This window comes from Gymnoscopelus microlampas (assembly GCF_963454915.1).
Source record: "Gymnoscopelus microlampas genome assembly, chromosome: 22".
Lineage (NCBI taxonomy): Eukaryota > Metazoa > Chordata > Actinopteri > Myctophiformes > Myctophidae > Gymnoscopelus > Gymnoscopelus microlampas.
Window position 1 is genome coordinate 38738039 of NC_139959.1, and position 17500 is coordinate 38755538.

The following is a 17500-nucleotide window of genomic DNA, read 5'->3' on the forward strand; positions in this document are numbered from 1 at the left end:
TAAAGTGGTTAAAGTATGTTTTATAATGTAATCATTTATACACTTTTCAAATAATTGTTGTGGAGTAAAAGTACAATATTTGCCTCTGAGATGTTGTGTAGTAGAAGTAAACGTATAGACAATTGGAATTACTCCAGTAAAGTAAAAGTACCTCAAAATTGTACTTAAGTACAGTACTTGAGTAAATGTACTCCAGTGTTACACCACCGCTGAATACTAGAGAGTCCAATGGACCCTTTGTCAGCCTTCTGATTGGTCTGACCAGCAGGTTCCTCCCACCTTGTTCCACCCATGTTCCGCCTCCTTCTGGTTGTTTATGCATGAGTTTGCAAAAAAATTACAACGTTATGCCCAGTTACTAGCCTACTGCACCCGATATGTTCCTTTTTACTGAGGCCAAGTTCAAAATAAGAATTGAATACATTAAATATAATACCAGTACGAGGCATTTGAAAAACAGGGTTTCTTTTTTTCAACGGTAGTGGATGGAGACAGAGGATTTTGAGCAGAATGAGGGGAAGGACAAAATGGGCAAGGGAAGAGTCACATCAGGGGCAAAAGGGGCACAGCGGACAGGGCAGGACACTCATAATCTCCCAAGAACAGATTCCGAGCTGCGCTACTGCATGTGTCGGGAGGGCCATTCAGAACGTTGGCCTACAAGTGGGCCGGCCTTAGATCAGGAAGCAAGCCGCACTTCGCCCAATCAAATGTAGTGGGCAGGATTTACATCTGTGCGTTCGCTTTCTAATGTGTTCCCACTGGAAACAAACCCAAACTCATTCAACAATGGCCTCCTCGGAGCCAACAACACCACGGAAAGTTAGTAACATTTGAACTTGTTCTTCCATTATAGAAACAAGTGGGCTTATAACCAAAACGACCCATGTTCTGTGGGAGAAATGTTGTTAGTGTTCCGTGGGAGAAATGTTGTCAGTGGGACTGAAAACATAGGCGAGCGCATTGAGCAACAATTCAACGCTGACTCTACGTTTTGCTGGATAAACCTTTTTATAGCTTTTGTAGCTACAGTACTATTATAGTGAACGCGGTGTCAGGCTTATATTGTAGTGGAATATTCTTGAATGACTAATGGTGGTGTGTGTGTGTGTGTGTGTGTGTGTGTGTGTGTGTGTGTGTGTGTGTGTGTGTGTGTGTGTGTGTGTGTGTGTGTGTGTGTGTGTGTGTGTGTGTGTGGGGGTGTGTGTGGGGGTGTGTGTTCAGTTGGTGTTTGAGGTGGTCTCAACAGGACAACGAGGTCTTCTGGCCATCAAAGACTTCGCAGTTCAAGGACGCGAATGTAGTAAGTACCCCCCCCCCCCCCCTGAACTTGACCCTTGTTATCCAATTAAGGACTCTAAGCTCATTAGCCAATCAGAATTCATTATAAAACACACAGTGTTGTAAACAAGGAACTCATTAAAGCACATTGCATCATGCGTCATTAGCTTTGATGTCCGTCCGTCCATCCATCCATCCATCCATCCATCCATCCATCCATCCATCTGTTTCTGACCCAGATTGTTTTGTTACATGAGCTGTCAAATAACACACGCACGCACGCACGCACGCACGCACGCACGCACGCACGCACGCACGCACGCACGCACGCACGCACGCACGCACGCACGCACGCACGCACGCACGCACGCACACACACACACACACACACAAACACACAAACACACACAGGTTCTGCTGCCTGGCTCAAGGGATCATGGAACAGGTTATACTGTGAGCCGTGGTGAAATGTGATCCATCTCCCCGGAGCTGGAGATAATAGAACATTGTAAATCCCCTCAGAGAGGAGAGGAGAGGAGAGGAGAGGAGAGGAGAGGAGAGGAGAGGAGAGGAGAGGAGAGGAGAGGAGAGGAGAGGAGAGGATGTCACATAGCTAGACGATAAGAGATCTCTGCCTATACTGATATGTCTGGTGAATTCAGAAAAAAAAGACAGATACAGAGATTTGTGGATTTATAGACATTTCTGGACAAGCGCTGATCCGACGACTTCCCTCTGCAATGCCCTCTCTATCCCTCTCTATCCCTCTCTCTCTCTCTCTCGCTCTCTCTCTCTCTCTCTCTCTCTCTCTCTCTCTCTCTCTCTCTCTCTCTCTCCCTCTCTCCCTCTCCTCGATGATACACACACCATGTTCTAAGTCGATCGGTCAGGCGATTCTGGAGATAAGACAGACATGGCCACACGCAGACATTCCATGCATTTAGAGATAGATAACACCATTGCAGAACCAATGCTAAGACTTCCAAGGAACCAAAGAACCAAGCTGGTCCCTCATGTTGAGATAAAATAAGATAAGATAACTATTGTTCTATGGTAATATTACGATATGAATGCAATGATGTAATTATGTTTTTGGAGCGAACACGCCTCACTCAAATCATTAGATTATATCGCATTGATATTAATGTGATAGTGTAATAATTGTTTTATCATTGCTATTAATATTGTAATGTAATACACTGCCTGCATATAAAAACATATTTTTTTATATTATAATGTAATAATTGTGTTTTTCCAGTGAACACGCCTCATGTCCTACATATATAATCATTCTATTAACACATCAGGTGCCAAACACGGTCTGAACCGTGTGTTTACATAGTGGCGGTTCCGAAGCTTCGGTGCCGAACACGGTCTGAACCGTGATTTCAGTCTTTTTGTTCTTTTCGTTTTTCTCCGCGCGGGCGGGGCTAGAGCAGCTCTGGGAGCACCCGTTGTAATCCTGCGAAGGAAGTGCCAGATCGCTCACCGGAAACACTTTTTTTCCCCCATCCGCTTCCTGTCTATTTCCTACTTTGAAACGCCCATATCTCCGAATCTGTTTCCTGTGGGGAAAAACGGTCATGCGCGATGCGCGATCCCCCCCCCGTTGTAACCCGCGAGGGGAATGTTATGGTTCCAGCCTGTAGCCAGGCTCATGGCAGAACATGAATCGATGCTTTTTTTGGCGTGGATTTGCTTGTAACGCACGCGGAAACTTTAAACAGCAAAGCGCAGTCAATGGGGAGAATGCTGGCACCCACGGTAAGCTGTTATGAAAAAATGCTGGCACCCGATGTGTTAACATAATGTTTAATATTATAATGTAATAATTGTGTTTTTCTAGCAAACACGCCTCACTTCCTGCATATAAAAGGCGTGGAGGTGAACTCCAGACAGACGGCCGCGTTCCACTGTACGGTCAACGGCCGACCTCAAAACTACAATCACCTCTGGCTTCAGGTAATTATCTACCTCATTAACATAAACCTTCATTAACCTGCAGTCAATTTAACGTTGAGGTGCACTGGACCTATCTGTGCAACCTATCTGTCTGACCTATCTGTGCAAATCAACATTTTGCTCGGTTAGTGAAAATGTATGGGGTATATTTGTTTTATTATTTTATTTTATTTTATCAAGCTGTCACACAGGAAACATCTCATGATGGGTAAAAGCAGGTTTAAGAGCTCTCTCCACACATTCTCAACCTGATTGTTGCTCAGCATCAAAATGGAACGGGTTACAAACATTCCAATAAGCCATTAAGACCTGGAACTGTGTCATTTTTAGATTTGAGCTAAAAAGCATTATTTTACACTTTGGGCTATTCAAAAATAGCAGATATACAAGCTCATAGCGCGGCACCGAGTGCCGCGCTACGAGCTTGTGGATCTGCTATTTTTGAAAAATCGTGAAAATGTGTGAAAATCTTTGAATATTTATATTTTTAAAGCAAACATTTTTAACTCAAATCTTTGCTTCTGGGGGTCCCTGGAACAAAATATTTTGACGGCCAAATACCTATCATTTTGGGGGTCCTTGACATGAAAAGTATTGAGCACCACTGATATAGAAACATACGTTTTTCAGAATACTGTTGGGATTCAGGAGACATGTAGAATCGGCTTCAGGTCTCAATGGGATAAGCCAAGGACCACTCTGAAAGACTCTTTCAGAAAGAGCTCCAGAAGGACTTGGAGGCGGCAGAGAAACCAAGAGGCAATGCACTCCACCGCCAAGGTGGAGTGCATTGCCTCTCAGGTTGAGAATGTCTTGAGAGAGCTCTTTGATGTTTACCCATTGTGAGATCTTTTTCAATTTAAGGCAAATCTCCTACTGGATCAATACCGTCAGGAGAAGGCGTGCTCTACTCAAGGGGAGTCCTGAGGAATAGTCTCTTTGTTTAACTGGGTTCAGATTCTTGCAGTGTTTGAAACGCTGAGGAAGGCCGACGTGCCAAAACGCGTCTGTTTCTCTAGATAGACTGCTGCTGCTGTGAACCTAATAAAAAAGAACATAATAAACAATTGAAGAGAGTGCGGATAATCCATTCAATGTTTTTCAATTTGCAATAACCAATCTGATGCTGATTTGCAGATAGGAGGTAGAAATACTGACAAATTAGTTGTCTCGGTATACAGCTTTTTCTTGATGTTTTCAATACTTTTTTGCCACTTCATTCCACAGACAGTTATTTATGGACTTTATTTTTGTGATTTATTTACATAATGTGGATTTCTAGAGTTAATACCAATGTCTGGTAATAATTTCATGTGAATAGCATCATGGTAAATACATTTACTGGACAAAAAAGTTGAATGTGTAAAATATGTTTAATATTAATATATTAATTATTAATATTCATATTACGGGGTATTGGGGGTGTAAATGTATTATGTATTATTCATATTACAGGGTATTGGTGGTCGTCAGGCGTTCGTCAGAGAAACCAAGGCGGTGAACTCGCGACGCTATGTTGCCAGTTTTGACGTTGAAAACACGACGAAGGGAGACTCTGGTCGCTATCGATGTCTCGCCCAATCAGAGCACGGTGTGGGCGTGTCCTCCTACGCTGAGCTCACTGTCAAACGTGAGTACTGCATTCTGATTGGGCCATACTCTGTGGCTTATATTCCTGATGTTTTCATTTAGAATATGAATAGTTATGATGAGGAATATTTTATTAAAAGGACAATACACTGGATTTATTGCATGTTTAGGCCAGGAGGAGGGGAGAGGAGAGGAGAGGAGAGGAGAGGAGAGGAGAGGAGAGGAGAAGCTTGTGGTTTTCTCAGATGTTGGTGTCATTATAGTTTAGATCAATACTCTGATAGAGGTGACACGTCTCTGTTTGTTTGTTTGTGTGTGTGTGTGCGTGTGTGTGTGTGTGTGTGTGTGTGTGTGTGTGTGTGTGTGTGTGTGTGTGTGTGTGTGTGTGTGTGTGTGTGTGTGTGTGTGTGTGTGTGTGTGTGTGTGTGTGTGTGTGTAAGGAACAGGTGGATCAATAGCTTGTCTGATGTCTCTGTTTCAGCAAACAACATGGATGGACACACCCACACACACACACACACACACACACACACACACACACACACACACACACACACACACACACACACACACACACACACACACACACACACACACACACACACACACACACACGCACACACACACACACACACACACACACACACACACACACACACACACACACACACACAGGTCAGTTGTCGTCGGCCACCTGACCTGACAGATATCCCACAATCCCCGGCACTTACGTAAACTCCTGATTGAACTGTCAATCAAACAGCTTAGTGTGTGTGTGTGTGTGTGTGTGTGTGTGTGTGTGTGTGTGTGTGTGTGTGTGTGTGTGTGTGTGTGTGTGTGCGTGTGCGCGTGTGTGTCTGTGTGTGTGTGTGTGTGTGTGTTTGTGTTTAAGGATAATAGAAGTTCTTCCAGGAGCAAACGAAAGAAAGAGAGAAAGATAAAGCTTTATTGATCCCTGAGAGAGACAGAGAGAAAAAGAGAGACAGAGAGAGAGAGAGAGAGAGAGAGAGAGAGAGAGGGACGGACGGACAGACAGACAGACAGACAGACAGACAGACGCTGGCTGACTGACTGACTGACTGACTGCTGACTGTGAGGTTCAATTCATAAAGGTCTCACAGGTAATTTATTACCTGTGTAGGTCCTACAAAGAGAAGAATGCATTCGCCATCTGTTTTGAATAAGGGGTGTGATGTTTTGCAATTAATTAAGCTTATCTAGACTATTTCTGTTATTAACACATTGGCTGCCATTGACGCAGATCTGCGTTCATTTGCGCAAAAGCCCGTTGGCTGCCATTGACGCAGATCTGCGTTCTTTCAAAAAAAAATTTTTTTCAAAATAAAAGTTTTTTTTTTTTTTTTTTTTTTTTTTTTTTTTAATTTTTCAAAAAAACCCAAAGACCAAGGAGATATGATTTTCCGAAGAGTTTTGCTCCCAGACACTTCCTTATAACTGAAAACTTAAAAATTATGTATCTCGGCTCCTAAGTGCTTTTTTTTTCTCATTGAAAAAGTCTGGCAGCCAGCTGTAGGTAAAAATTCAAAAAGCTGGCAGCCAATGAGTTAAGGTTTTTGTGATTTCTCTCAGACTGTGCAGGGCAGAGGCGTCTAATCTCTGAGTTAGGGTAACCGCATACCCTCGGATTAAAACTATTTCTTAATTCCATTTAAAGATGTGTTTATACTATAATTTATAATTATAAAGCCGGTAAAGTATAGTTTTGGACCATGACGGAGGCGCGCCGACTCAGCAGACCTTGAGGCTGAGGAGTCGCGCCCGAGCGCCTCCAGGCGCGAGTGCCCGCGACGACCAGCCGATGGTCTGCTAGTCGAATCAGCGCCGTCCGAGTTATGTACCGATAGGGACAGAATCGTAAATATTTTTGGTGCGGACTGCGTTTGCCCCACTGACTGCGTTTGTCCCAACTGCCACTCAAAGTGACTACTGGCCAACTGCCTGGATGAGGCAGACTATTTCTGTTATTAAGGCTTTGTGCTTTCTATTAGACTGTGCAGGGTTTTCGTTTTCGTACTGTTATTGTACTTCAGATGCGATCCTCCGGATGAGAATCCTGACTGACTGACTGACTGACTGGATGGATGGATGGATGGATGGATGGATGGATGGATGGATGGAGGGCTGGATAGATAGAAGGGTGGATGAAGTGGGTCAAGGAGAATTAGATCAGTTCCACAGGGGATTGTGGGTAATGGAATCCAGGTCTGCTATGATGATTCGCAGAAGGTCAGCAATAATAATTCATTCCATAAGTCCTCCCCTCATTAGTTCAGGAGAGGAACGTTAAGATGACACAGACCTAGCAGAAAGACTCTATATGGGCATACAAGGGACACAGACAGACAGACAGACAGACGGGTACAACAGACAGCAGGTATTGCATAAGCGGGTGGGGCAGGCATTTCCAACTTGCATCCTTCCTAACTTGCATTATTCCTGAGCAGGCCGGTACCTGGTGTAGTAATAATAATAAAAAAAGAAACGGACAATAGCGGATCTACTCTATTTTTAAATTGTATTTTTATGATTTTTTTATAACAAAATTGGAAGGCTGTGTATATCAATGTACTTCAGTGAATATTATAGTTACATGTATTCATAGGTTGCCTTCATGACGTTAATTAGTGCTCTTTAACGATATATTCAGCCAATTAGAGACATTCACACAAGCAGCAGTAGATGACGTGATATTTAGTATTTCCCAGGGTTCACGGCGGCCTCTGTTCCAATCTGCACAGTAAAATGTGAGGTGCTTTGTAGCTGCCTCTGGCCCTTAATAATGTCTGGTTTCACCTCCTCCTCCACCTCCCTCATAACCTCAAGGTCCCCTTTCTCTGAACACACTAGTTCTCCTCTTAAGGAGGGCAACAATGTCCTGGTTCATCCAGGGTTTATTGTTAGAGAAGCAGTGAACACTAAAAAAGAAGAAGAAGAGATCCGAGCACTCAAAAAATGTGAAGAGGAAGTAAAGTTAAAACACATTTATTCTATAAAAATACCAACATGTTTCGACCGGTTTAGGTTTTCATCAGGGCGAGATTTTCTTCTTTCTTTCTTTCTTTTCCTTTATTTATTCAGGGAAGCCCATTGAGAGCAAGCTCTCTTTTTCAAGGACGCCCTTATAACAACATATAAAGATACATACAAAATTCTTAAATTCTTAATAAAATTAGCAGAATCAACAGGAATGTTAACATTTTTATTATAAAAACAAACAGCACTGGGTTTGGTGATGCTCTATATTTTCCGAATCAACTTCGTTTGTGTTTGTTTATTTGATAAAAGAGTGACTTTTACCGTTCAATGTAAGTCAACGAGGAGCATATTTTGAGTGATCAATTTCTAATCAATGGAGCAATTATTTTGTATTTCTTGTCGACCTTTGGAGTTACATCATGGCAAGGTAACTACACAACCTCTACCAAAGCGGTCTTGCCCTTTAACCGGTCTAGACATGTTGGCATTTGTATAGAATAAAATTAGTTCTCTCACCTCCACATTGTTTGAGTGCTCGGATCTCTTCTTCTATTTTAAAGTCCCTAGAAGCACCATACACCTTTAAGACTTTTTTATCTCCTGTGAGCACCCGGCTGGCCTCTGTGTCTTTTCTAAGCAGTGAACCCTCTTCGAGGGCACTCAACACCTCCTCACAGTACCTGATGTAATCTGAGATGGCCTGGCATAGGCTGTCTATATCATCACTGCCCTGAAGAACGAGTCCCAGACCCTGTCCACACGTACACGGATATAAAAAAAAAGTATAGCTTTTGTATATACGTTGGGGAGGGGGGGGGGGGGGGGGTGTTAGTCCACACGCAAACGTGTTTTTGGCTCCTGAAAACGTTTTTTTTTTTAAACAGTGAAAATATTTAAAAACTCCATATTTGAGTTGCCGCGTGTAAAATGTAGGTCTCTCACATTATAAGCATGCGCAGTGTACACTATAGCTTACATCATTTATTTAATATTCCTCACTGTCATAATCATTGCATGTTGACTCCATAGCATAATATGCTATGGAGTCAACATGCAATGATTATGACAGATCAACCCAGCACCCCAACAGGTGGTGTGTGCATTCTATCAGCAATTTATCATTCAAAAATTGAGCATTAATACTAGTAGAGTTGTGGGACAGTGTGCACTCCGGGTGTCTGTGCGGACGTCTCTGGTCGTTCTGAAGTAGCCTACAATGGCAGTTTCTTTGTACACAATCTATATTTCACCTAAACAAAAATAGCATCTGAACACTTTAGGTGAGAAATGGGCGATGTATTTGCTCAATATTTAGGCCTATTCGGGAACGGGACTCGGGAACGTTGGGAACGGGAATCGAACACGCGATGCACTCGGACAGCTAGGCCAGCGGTCCGGGCCAACAAGCTCACTTTTTTTTTTGACAAATCTCTTTCATTGATTTTAGGCAGAAACAAAGACAATGTACGAATGATAGTGGTAACATTGTTGTTGTTGTTGTTGTTGTTTGTGTTCAGAGCCCCCCTCCCCCATCGCTCCTCCACAACTGGTTGCTGTTGGCGCCACCTACCTGTGGATCGAACTCAACGCAAACTCCATTAATGGAGACGGACCCATTAAGGAGAAAGAGGTACAACAGTGTGTGTGTGAGTGAGTGAGTGAGTGAGTGAGTGAGTGAGTGAGTGAGTGAGTGATGTGTGCGTGTGTGTACGTGTGTGTGTGTGTACGTGCGCGTTTGTTTGTGTTTACCTATTGTACAACCTGATAATACTGTATTTGTAATATTGTACAATATTTTATAATTATTTTGTGTAAATAAAGGTGGACATCTTCAGGCATGTTGATACAGTAGGCACCACACCAGTAGATCAATCTCATATTAACAATAATATTGTATATATGTTATAATTATTGTGCAGGTGGAATACAGGACATCATCAGGCATGTTGATAGACACCACACCAGTGGATAAATCTCAGCTGAAGATCGGTCATCTGGACCCAGACACTGAATACTACATCAGTGTTTTGTTGACCAGACCCCTGGAGGGAGGCACGGGAAACCCCGGACCACCTCTCAATGCCAGGACCAAATGTGCCGGTAAGTCTGTCTGTCTGTCTGTCTGTCTGTCTGTCTGTCTGTCTGTCTGTCTGTCTGTCTGTCTGCCTGCAATGCTATTATTATTATTATTATTATTATTATTATTATTATTATTATTATTATTATTATATCATTGGATACTATAGATATGACTAGGCTATGGATCTGATTGGCTATGGGTCTGATAGGATGCTATGGATCTGATTGGCAATGGATCTGATTGGCTATGGATCTGATTGGATGCTATGGAATATGATTGGATGCTATGGATCTGATTGGGTGGTATGGGATCTTATTTGATGCTATGGATCTCATTGGATGCTATGGATCTGATTGGGTGGTATGGGATCTTATTGGATGCTATGGATCTGATTGGCAATGGATCTGATTGGTTATGGATCTGATTGGATGCTATGGAATATGATTGGATGCTATGGATCTGATTGGAGGCTATGGGATATGATTGGATGCTATGATTGGATGGTATGGGATCTTATTGGATGCTATGGATCTCATTGGATGCTATAGAGATCTTTTTCTTCTTTTGTATATCATCGTCAAATGTCCAACGCACCATGGGATGTGATGGGATCTTATTGGATGCCATGGATATGATTGGATGCTATGGGATATTATTAGCTATGGCAGTGGTTCTCAAACTTTTATATGTCAAGGACCCCCAAATTGACACTTATTAGCCCGCGGACCCCCATTTCAAAAGATATGCCGGGGACCCCCATAAGAGAAGAGTTTTTACGGCTCTAGCAGTGATTCTCAACCATTTTAATTTCAAGGACCCCCTAGGTTGACATGCATTAGGCTACAGACTCTATTTAATGGCATCTCTATCTCTGGGACCCCAATTCATATTGTAAAATGAATGTTAATTTAACTCTGAGAGTGTACAAATGGAACCAAATGGACCCGTTAGGGTCCATTTGGTTCAATTTGTACACTCTCAGAGTTACAGACCCATAAGGATCCATTTGGTTCCTATCCATCATTTAGCTGGGGACCCCCTGGAACCCCCTCAAGTACCCCTGGGGGTCCCCGGACCCCACTTTGAGAACCAATGAGCTATGGGATGGGATGGGATCTTATTGGATGCCATGGATATGATTGGATGCTATGGGATATTATTAGCTATGGGATGTGATGGGATCTTGTGGTGTGATCGTCCAGAGTTGCTCAACGGAGGGGAAGTGTGAAAGAGTACATTTTGTGTGAATCTCCTTGAAGTGAAATGTGCTGAGCATGAAGCTCACACGCTAATTGTTGTCCTCGTTATCTAGTGATTAGTGTAATTGAACCCTGATTGATTGGTTGCTGTCACAATGGATTGTGTGTGTGTGTGTGTGTGTGTGTGTGTGTGTGTGTGTGTGTGTGTGTGTGTGTGTGTGTGTGTGTGTGTGTGTGTGTGTGCGCGCGTGCGCGTGCGCGTGCGCGTGCGTGTGTGTGCGTGCGCTTGTGGATGGGAGGAGAAGTGCAGTAATTCAGTTACTTTATTATTTAACAGCTTTAGTTAGTTACTTTGCAGATTTAGATTATTAATTTTTAACACATGCATCAAGTAATAAATTATCATGTAATATTAAAAGGTTAAGTTGCAAAGTAATTAAAACATTAATGTGCTTTAAAGTGCTGAACGCATTAATGCATTACTAATTACAGTACAATAATATGACTGTGAAATGGACCATTCTATGATTGGTACTTTAAGTATATTTTGATGTACAGCACAATACGTTTGCACATTTACTCTTGAATGCAGGACTTTTACATGGTGGTATTAATAATTCTACTAGTAATAAAGGTACTTTTCCCACCACAATGAAATGCAACATAACACCGTGCAGCTCTTCTAATCTTTCTGAATGTTTCACCCAGATTGCTTCATACCTTCGTTAACACTGATCCCTCTAACAAGATGAATATTAATTCCAGCTTCATGCATAACAACAAAGGCCTCCTGACGCCCTTATAAGAAAAAACCTCAACCCTCCTGTTGACACACTTTCAACGGTCACACAAACACCTCATGTACACAACACCACAGCTACACAACACAACACCTCACGTAGGCTGCTACACAACACAACGCCCCTCAACTACACAACACAACACAACACAACACCTCATGTACACACGGCACAACATAATTACACAAAACAACACAACTACACAACACAGCACCACAAAATATTCAGTTGTCAGACTGCAGTCTCCATGCTCATTCACTGGTCCAATAATGCATTTTGTGAACTACCATCCGTCCGTCCGTCCGGTCACGTCCCGTCCGACCGTCCCCGCCCCGTCTGTGCGGCAAGAGAGAGAGAGAGAGAGAGAGAGAGAGAGAGAGAGAGAGAGAGAGAGAGAGAGAGAGAGAGAGAGAGAGAGAGAGAGACAGAGAGAGAGAGACAGAGAGAGGAAGGGGAAGAGAGAAAGGCAGGAAAAGGTAAAGGTCAACCTAGAGTCGGCTTCCTCTTAAAAGAGACATTCAATATTTACTGTTCATATAAACGACTCTACTATCTAATCTATATTTAATCCATGCAATATTCACTGTTCATATAAACTACTCCTAAGTTAACGGTCTATGCTTCATTTCCTTTTGTGTAGTTTAGTTGTTATGTTGAGCAATGTAGTTCATGATAACCGCTAAGCTACATTAACACCAACAACTCATTAGGTGGCTAATGTCATGTGATGACATTAGCACTCCATGCTAGTCTAGGCTAACCTGACTCCGCCAAATGGAAGAAGCTTGCGACACACATTTTGTTTCACAGCCTACTTCCATCTGAGACTCCGGTAGCAGAATCGATGCAAGACGGCGTTTCATTTTTTCAAGCTACTTGGCAGGTGATTGGATGATCCCGCCCCTAGCAGCCGCTGATTGGTTCGTACACACAGCGACCGGGTAGCTCTACTCCCTGAGCGATCCCAGATGCAGGGTGTATTGTGAAACTCAATACCGCCCCCATCTGGCTGAGTCAGATTAAGTCTAGGCTACTTTAGGGGTTAATAGTAAACTCATTAGGATAGCACTGTAGGCTAGCCTACACTAGCACTGTGGCCATTCGGGGGTTAATAGACCAAATCATCATGACAACTGAAGATGTATTTACGGGCAGCGTCACATTAGAGCAGTATAATATCCCTTATTTTGGAACAACCGGACACTTGATAGTGTTATTGACACTACTATTTGAAATACAGTATTTTCCTCTAAATGTAGGTTGACAAACCAGACATAGCTAATGTTCTGGACACTTTATACTTATTTTGTGTAAATATCCATTCATTGACTATCCATCTACCCTGAAATACCGCCCTAAACGTTTGTTTACAAACATTCTGATCTGGTCTATAGTAAACTCATTACGATCACACTATAGGTTAGGCTACGCTAGCCCTGTGTCCGTTAGGGGGTAAATAGTAAACTCATTATGATAGCACTGTAGGCTAGGCTACGCTAGCACTGTGGCCATTAGGAGGTTAATAGTAAACTCAGTAGGATAGCACTGTAGGCTAGGCTACGCTAGCACTGTGGACATTAGGGGGTTAATAGTAAAGTCATTAGGATAGCACTGTAGGCTAGGCTACGCTAGCACTGTGGCCATTAGGGGGTTAATAGTAAAGTCATTAGCATGATGCTAGTGCTGTGCTCATTAGGCGGTTAATGATAAACACATTAACATGCATGTTAGCTTGATTACTTCATCTGCCTTTTCTGTGCATGCTCGTGCACACACACACACACACACACACACACACACACACACACACACACACACACACACACACACACACACACACACACACACACACACACACACACACACACATACACACACACACTCACTCACACACACGCGCACGCGCGTGCACGCACACACGCACACAATCACATGCACCTGCAGGAAGAGACAGATACCTGTGAGTGTGTATGTGTGTCAGCATCGTTTAGGGAATTCTAGACTAGAGGATACGAACAAATGAATTAACTCTCTTACACCCTCTCTCTCTCTCTCTCTCTCTCTTTCGCTCTCTCTCTCTCTCCTGGGTTTTAACAGTGATTATTAAATACAAACATGCATCTTCTTCTCCTGGGTCACTAGATCACGGCTATACTGTGTAATTAATGCAGCCAGTTTGGTTGCATTAAAGACAATTTCCGGTTTCAAGTGTGAATATCCCATATCGTCGCTGTCGGCTGTTAACCTTGTATGTAACAAAAACCTTACTTTTCATGAAATGGTACCGATTTAGTGTATAGATAATTTATTTAATTTCACAATGTAGTCCCTCCCTAACATTTTAGTCTTGTTTTTATTTGTTGACCGAACTGTCAATATTTAGCCTTAGTTTTAGTCATTGGAGCTTAGTCTTTATTTCGGGCCCGGCGCCACGGGGGTGCCTGAGGGGGCCTGGCACCCTCAGTTTCAAATTGTTACCCTCAGTTTATGTTTTAAAATTACTTTTTTTTTGGAAATGTAATTTTTGAATTTTTTTATAATAATTGTTTTGATAAAAAATCTGTAAAATCAGGCAGAAATAAGAATTAAATAACATAAGCCTAAAAACGTAAAACCGAAATAAAGTTACAAAAAAACGCCCAAAAACGGCAAAAATCCACCCAATAACAGCAAATTTTCACGCGCGTGCATGTGTCCCGACCCGTGCGCGCGCGTCGCAACCGGTGTGCACCACAACACTGGTTAGAGGTTCATTGTCTTGCTCAAGGACACTTCGACACCCAGACAGGAGGAGCTGGGAATCGAACGGGCGGCTCCCCCCTCTGGATCCACTATGGAGAGAGGAGAGGATGTATAGAGAGGCAGAGGACAAGAACAGACCTGTAGAGAGAAAACAAATAGAGAGAGAATGTGTGTGTGTGTGTGTGTGTGTGTGTGTGTGTGTGTGTGTGTGTGTGTGTGTGTGTGTGTGTGTGTGTGTGTGTGTGTGTGTGTGTGTGTGTGTTTGGCATTCCTTCCACTCAGCCTGTCATAACACTGTCAACACCTCCAAACACACACGCACACACGCGCACGCACACGCACACGCACACGCACACACACACACACACACACACACACACACACACACACACACACACACACACACACACACACACACACACACACACACACACACGCACGGTGTAACAGGGTAGTGACCTGTGTGTAGTGTGTGTATCGTCATAAACACCTGCATCAGCTGTCTGTTTGTCTGTGTCGGAGCTCTACTGCCCCCTGGAGAGAGAGAGAGAGAGAGAGAGAGAGAGAGAGAGAGAGAGAGAGAGAGAGAGAGAGAGAGAGAGAGAGAGAGAGAGAGAGAGAGAGAGAGAGAGAGAGAGAGAGAGAGAGATGGATGGATGGGTGGATGTTTATTGTCATTAGCATACATGAAAAAAGGCAGCAATCCAAATAGCAGTATTTACAAAGTATACACAAAACTACCAGTAGTAAAATAGTATCAAGTCATAAGTACATGAAAACATACAGTAGCAATAAACCAGTCTCTCGTGTGACTAACACCTTTTCCACCTTTGTGTGTATGTGGGCGTGTGTGTGTTTCACTGAAAGCAGCTTCTTTCCAAGAGCTGTGGAAACGGTATTGACATCTTAACACCCCTAAATGCACGCACACACGCACGCACACATGCACGAACGAACGAACAAACGCAGGCATACTGTCAGCAAAATAACAAAACGGACCATTTTAATTCACTTCCTGCACAGTAAAAAGTTTAGTCTCAATGTAACTGTGTGTATAAAATAAGTCAAATGTGTGACTGATGCCAACACTTGTATTCTCATGCAGACCTCGGCCATTTTTCAGCTTTTTACACATTCTAAGGACAGAATGTAAGCTTTCACAATACGTCATACATTGAAATATGATTTTGCACGTTTATGAGTTCACTCTCCAGATTGGATGCAATGGTTATCCCGCTATTTTCAGTTTTGTTACTGAACAAACACTCGCATAGGATTACTATCATAGTATAGAATTATTTAACACTTAATATCACTTATTGCACCTTTAAATTCACACTCATGATTTTACTGTGTATGATAGTGTAAATCATATTATATATGACGTTTAATACAGCCATCATCTACCAGTGATATCTCCGTCTTCTGTCCTCTACAGTATGTTTGTCAAAAGTCTCAATGGCTGATATAAATAAAACATGTGATTTAGCGAGGGGCGCACGCGCGCTGTGTGTGTGTGTGTGTGTGTGTGTGTGTGGGTGGGTGTGTATGTGTGTGTGTGTGTGTGTGTGTGTGTGTGTGTGTGTGTGTGTGTGTGTGTGTGTGTGTGTGTGCGTGTGTGTGTGTGTAAGCTTAAAGCAGTGTGTGACATTGTCAGATGGTCAAGGACACGGAGACTGTAATACTTAAAGACAACTATAGCTTTGATCTGAGACAGAGAGAGAGAGAGAGAGAGAGAGAGAGAGAGAGAGAGACAGAGAGAAAGAAGGACAGACAGACAGACAGACAGACAGACAGACAGACAGACAGACAGACAGACAGACAGACAGACAGACAGACAGACAGACAGACAGTAGTGTTGTGTTTTTGTATGTGTTGCGTGCGTGTCATACCTAACAATATGTTGCCATGACAACAATTTATTTCGGTCACACACACGCACGCGCGTGCACGCGCGCACACACACACACACACACACACACACACACACACACACACACACACACACACACACACACACACACACACACACACACACACACACACACACACACACACACACACACACACACACACACACGCACACACACACAGTATGTGGTAACGTTTCGTCTGATAACTCATCTCTTCTGCTTGTTATTTATTTAGTAATTATGAATTATGGACTAGCTGTTTGCGTGTCTGTGCGTGTGTGCGCGCGTGCGTGTGTGTGTGTGTGTGTGTGTGTGTGTGTGTGTGTGTGTGTGTGTGTGTGTGTGTGTGTGTGTGTGTGTGTGTGTGTGTGTGTGTGTGTGTGTGTGTGTGTGTGTGTGTGTGTTGAATAATACATCAGCTGTCCATCATGCAGGCTTCACGGGCTAAAACGCCACAGGGTGACACTGTTTGTGTGTGTGTGTATGGGGGGGGGGGGGGGGGGGTGTTGCGTTTTTCTTTCAATTGTAAATACAAAATAGTGATTATAACCAATCTACAAGCTGACAACGTGTCACGATGTGACATGTTGTGAGCTTGGTTCACGTTGCGAGATCTGCTATTTTCACTATCTTTGTGTGACACCATTGTACGAAAAGTATACAATAGCTGAAATATCCATCCAACCGACCCCTGAATCAGTGCTTTGCGGCTGTATTTAGACCAAATGACCAAAAAATATATTACCATGTAGATAACGCCACCAGCAGTATTATTCAATTCAATTGGAGCCATACTATTCATTAACCAGACATTTATGATAGTGTTATTGACTATTAGAAATATAGTATGTTCTGGACACTATGTTTTAGATTTTTCCATAGACATTATACCCTGAAATAGCACAACATTTAAGGCCCAATATTTCTACAAACGCT

The 17500-nt window shown here is 42.8% G+C and overlaps 1 protein-coding gene across 8 annotated transcripts in view; it reads left to right on the forward strand.

The window, feature by feature from the left end:
• The window catches only part of LOC311039296 (receptor-type tyrosine-protein phosphatase mu-like), a 146349-nt gene that overhangs the window by 48702 nt on the left and 80147 nt on the right, over window positions 1-17500 (forward strand). For all 8 annotated transcript variants that reach the window (XM_084049058.1, XM_084049059.1, XM_084049060.1 and 5 more), the window contains exons 5-9: window positions 1225-1303; window positions 3128-3243; window positions 4699-4873; window positions 9348-9460; window positions 9750-9930. In XM_084049058.1, the coding sequence (XP_083905184.1) occupies window positions 1225-1303; window positions 3128-3243; window positions 4699-4873; window positions 9348-9460; window positions 9750-9930 (664 nt within the window). The remainder of the gene's footprint in view (window positions 1-1224; window positions 1304-3127; window positions 3244-4698; window positions 4874-9347; window positions 9461-9749; window positions 9931-17500) is intronic.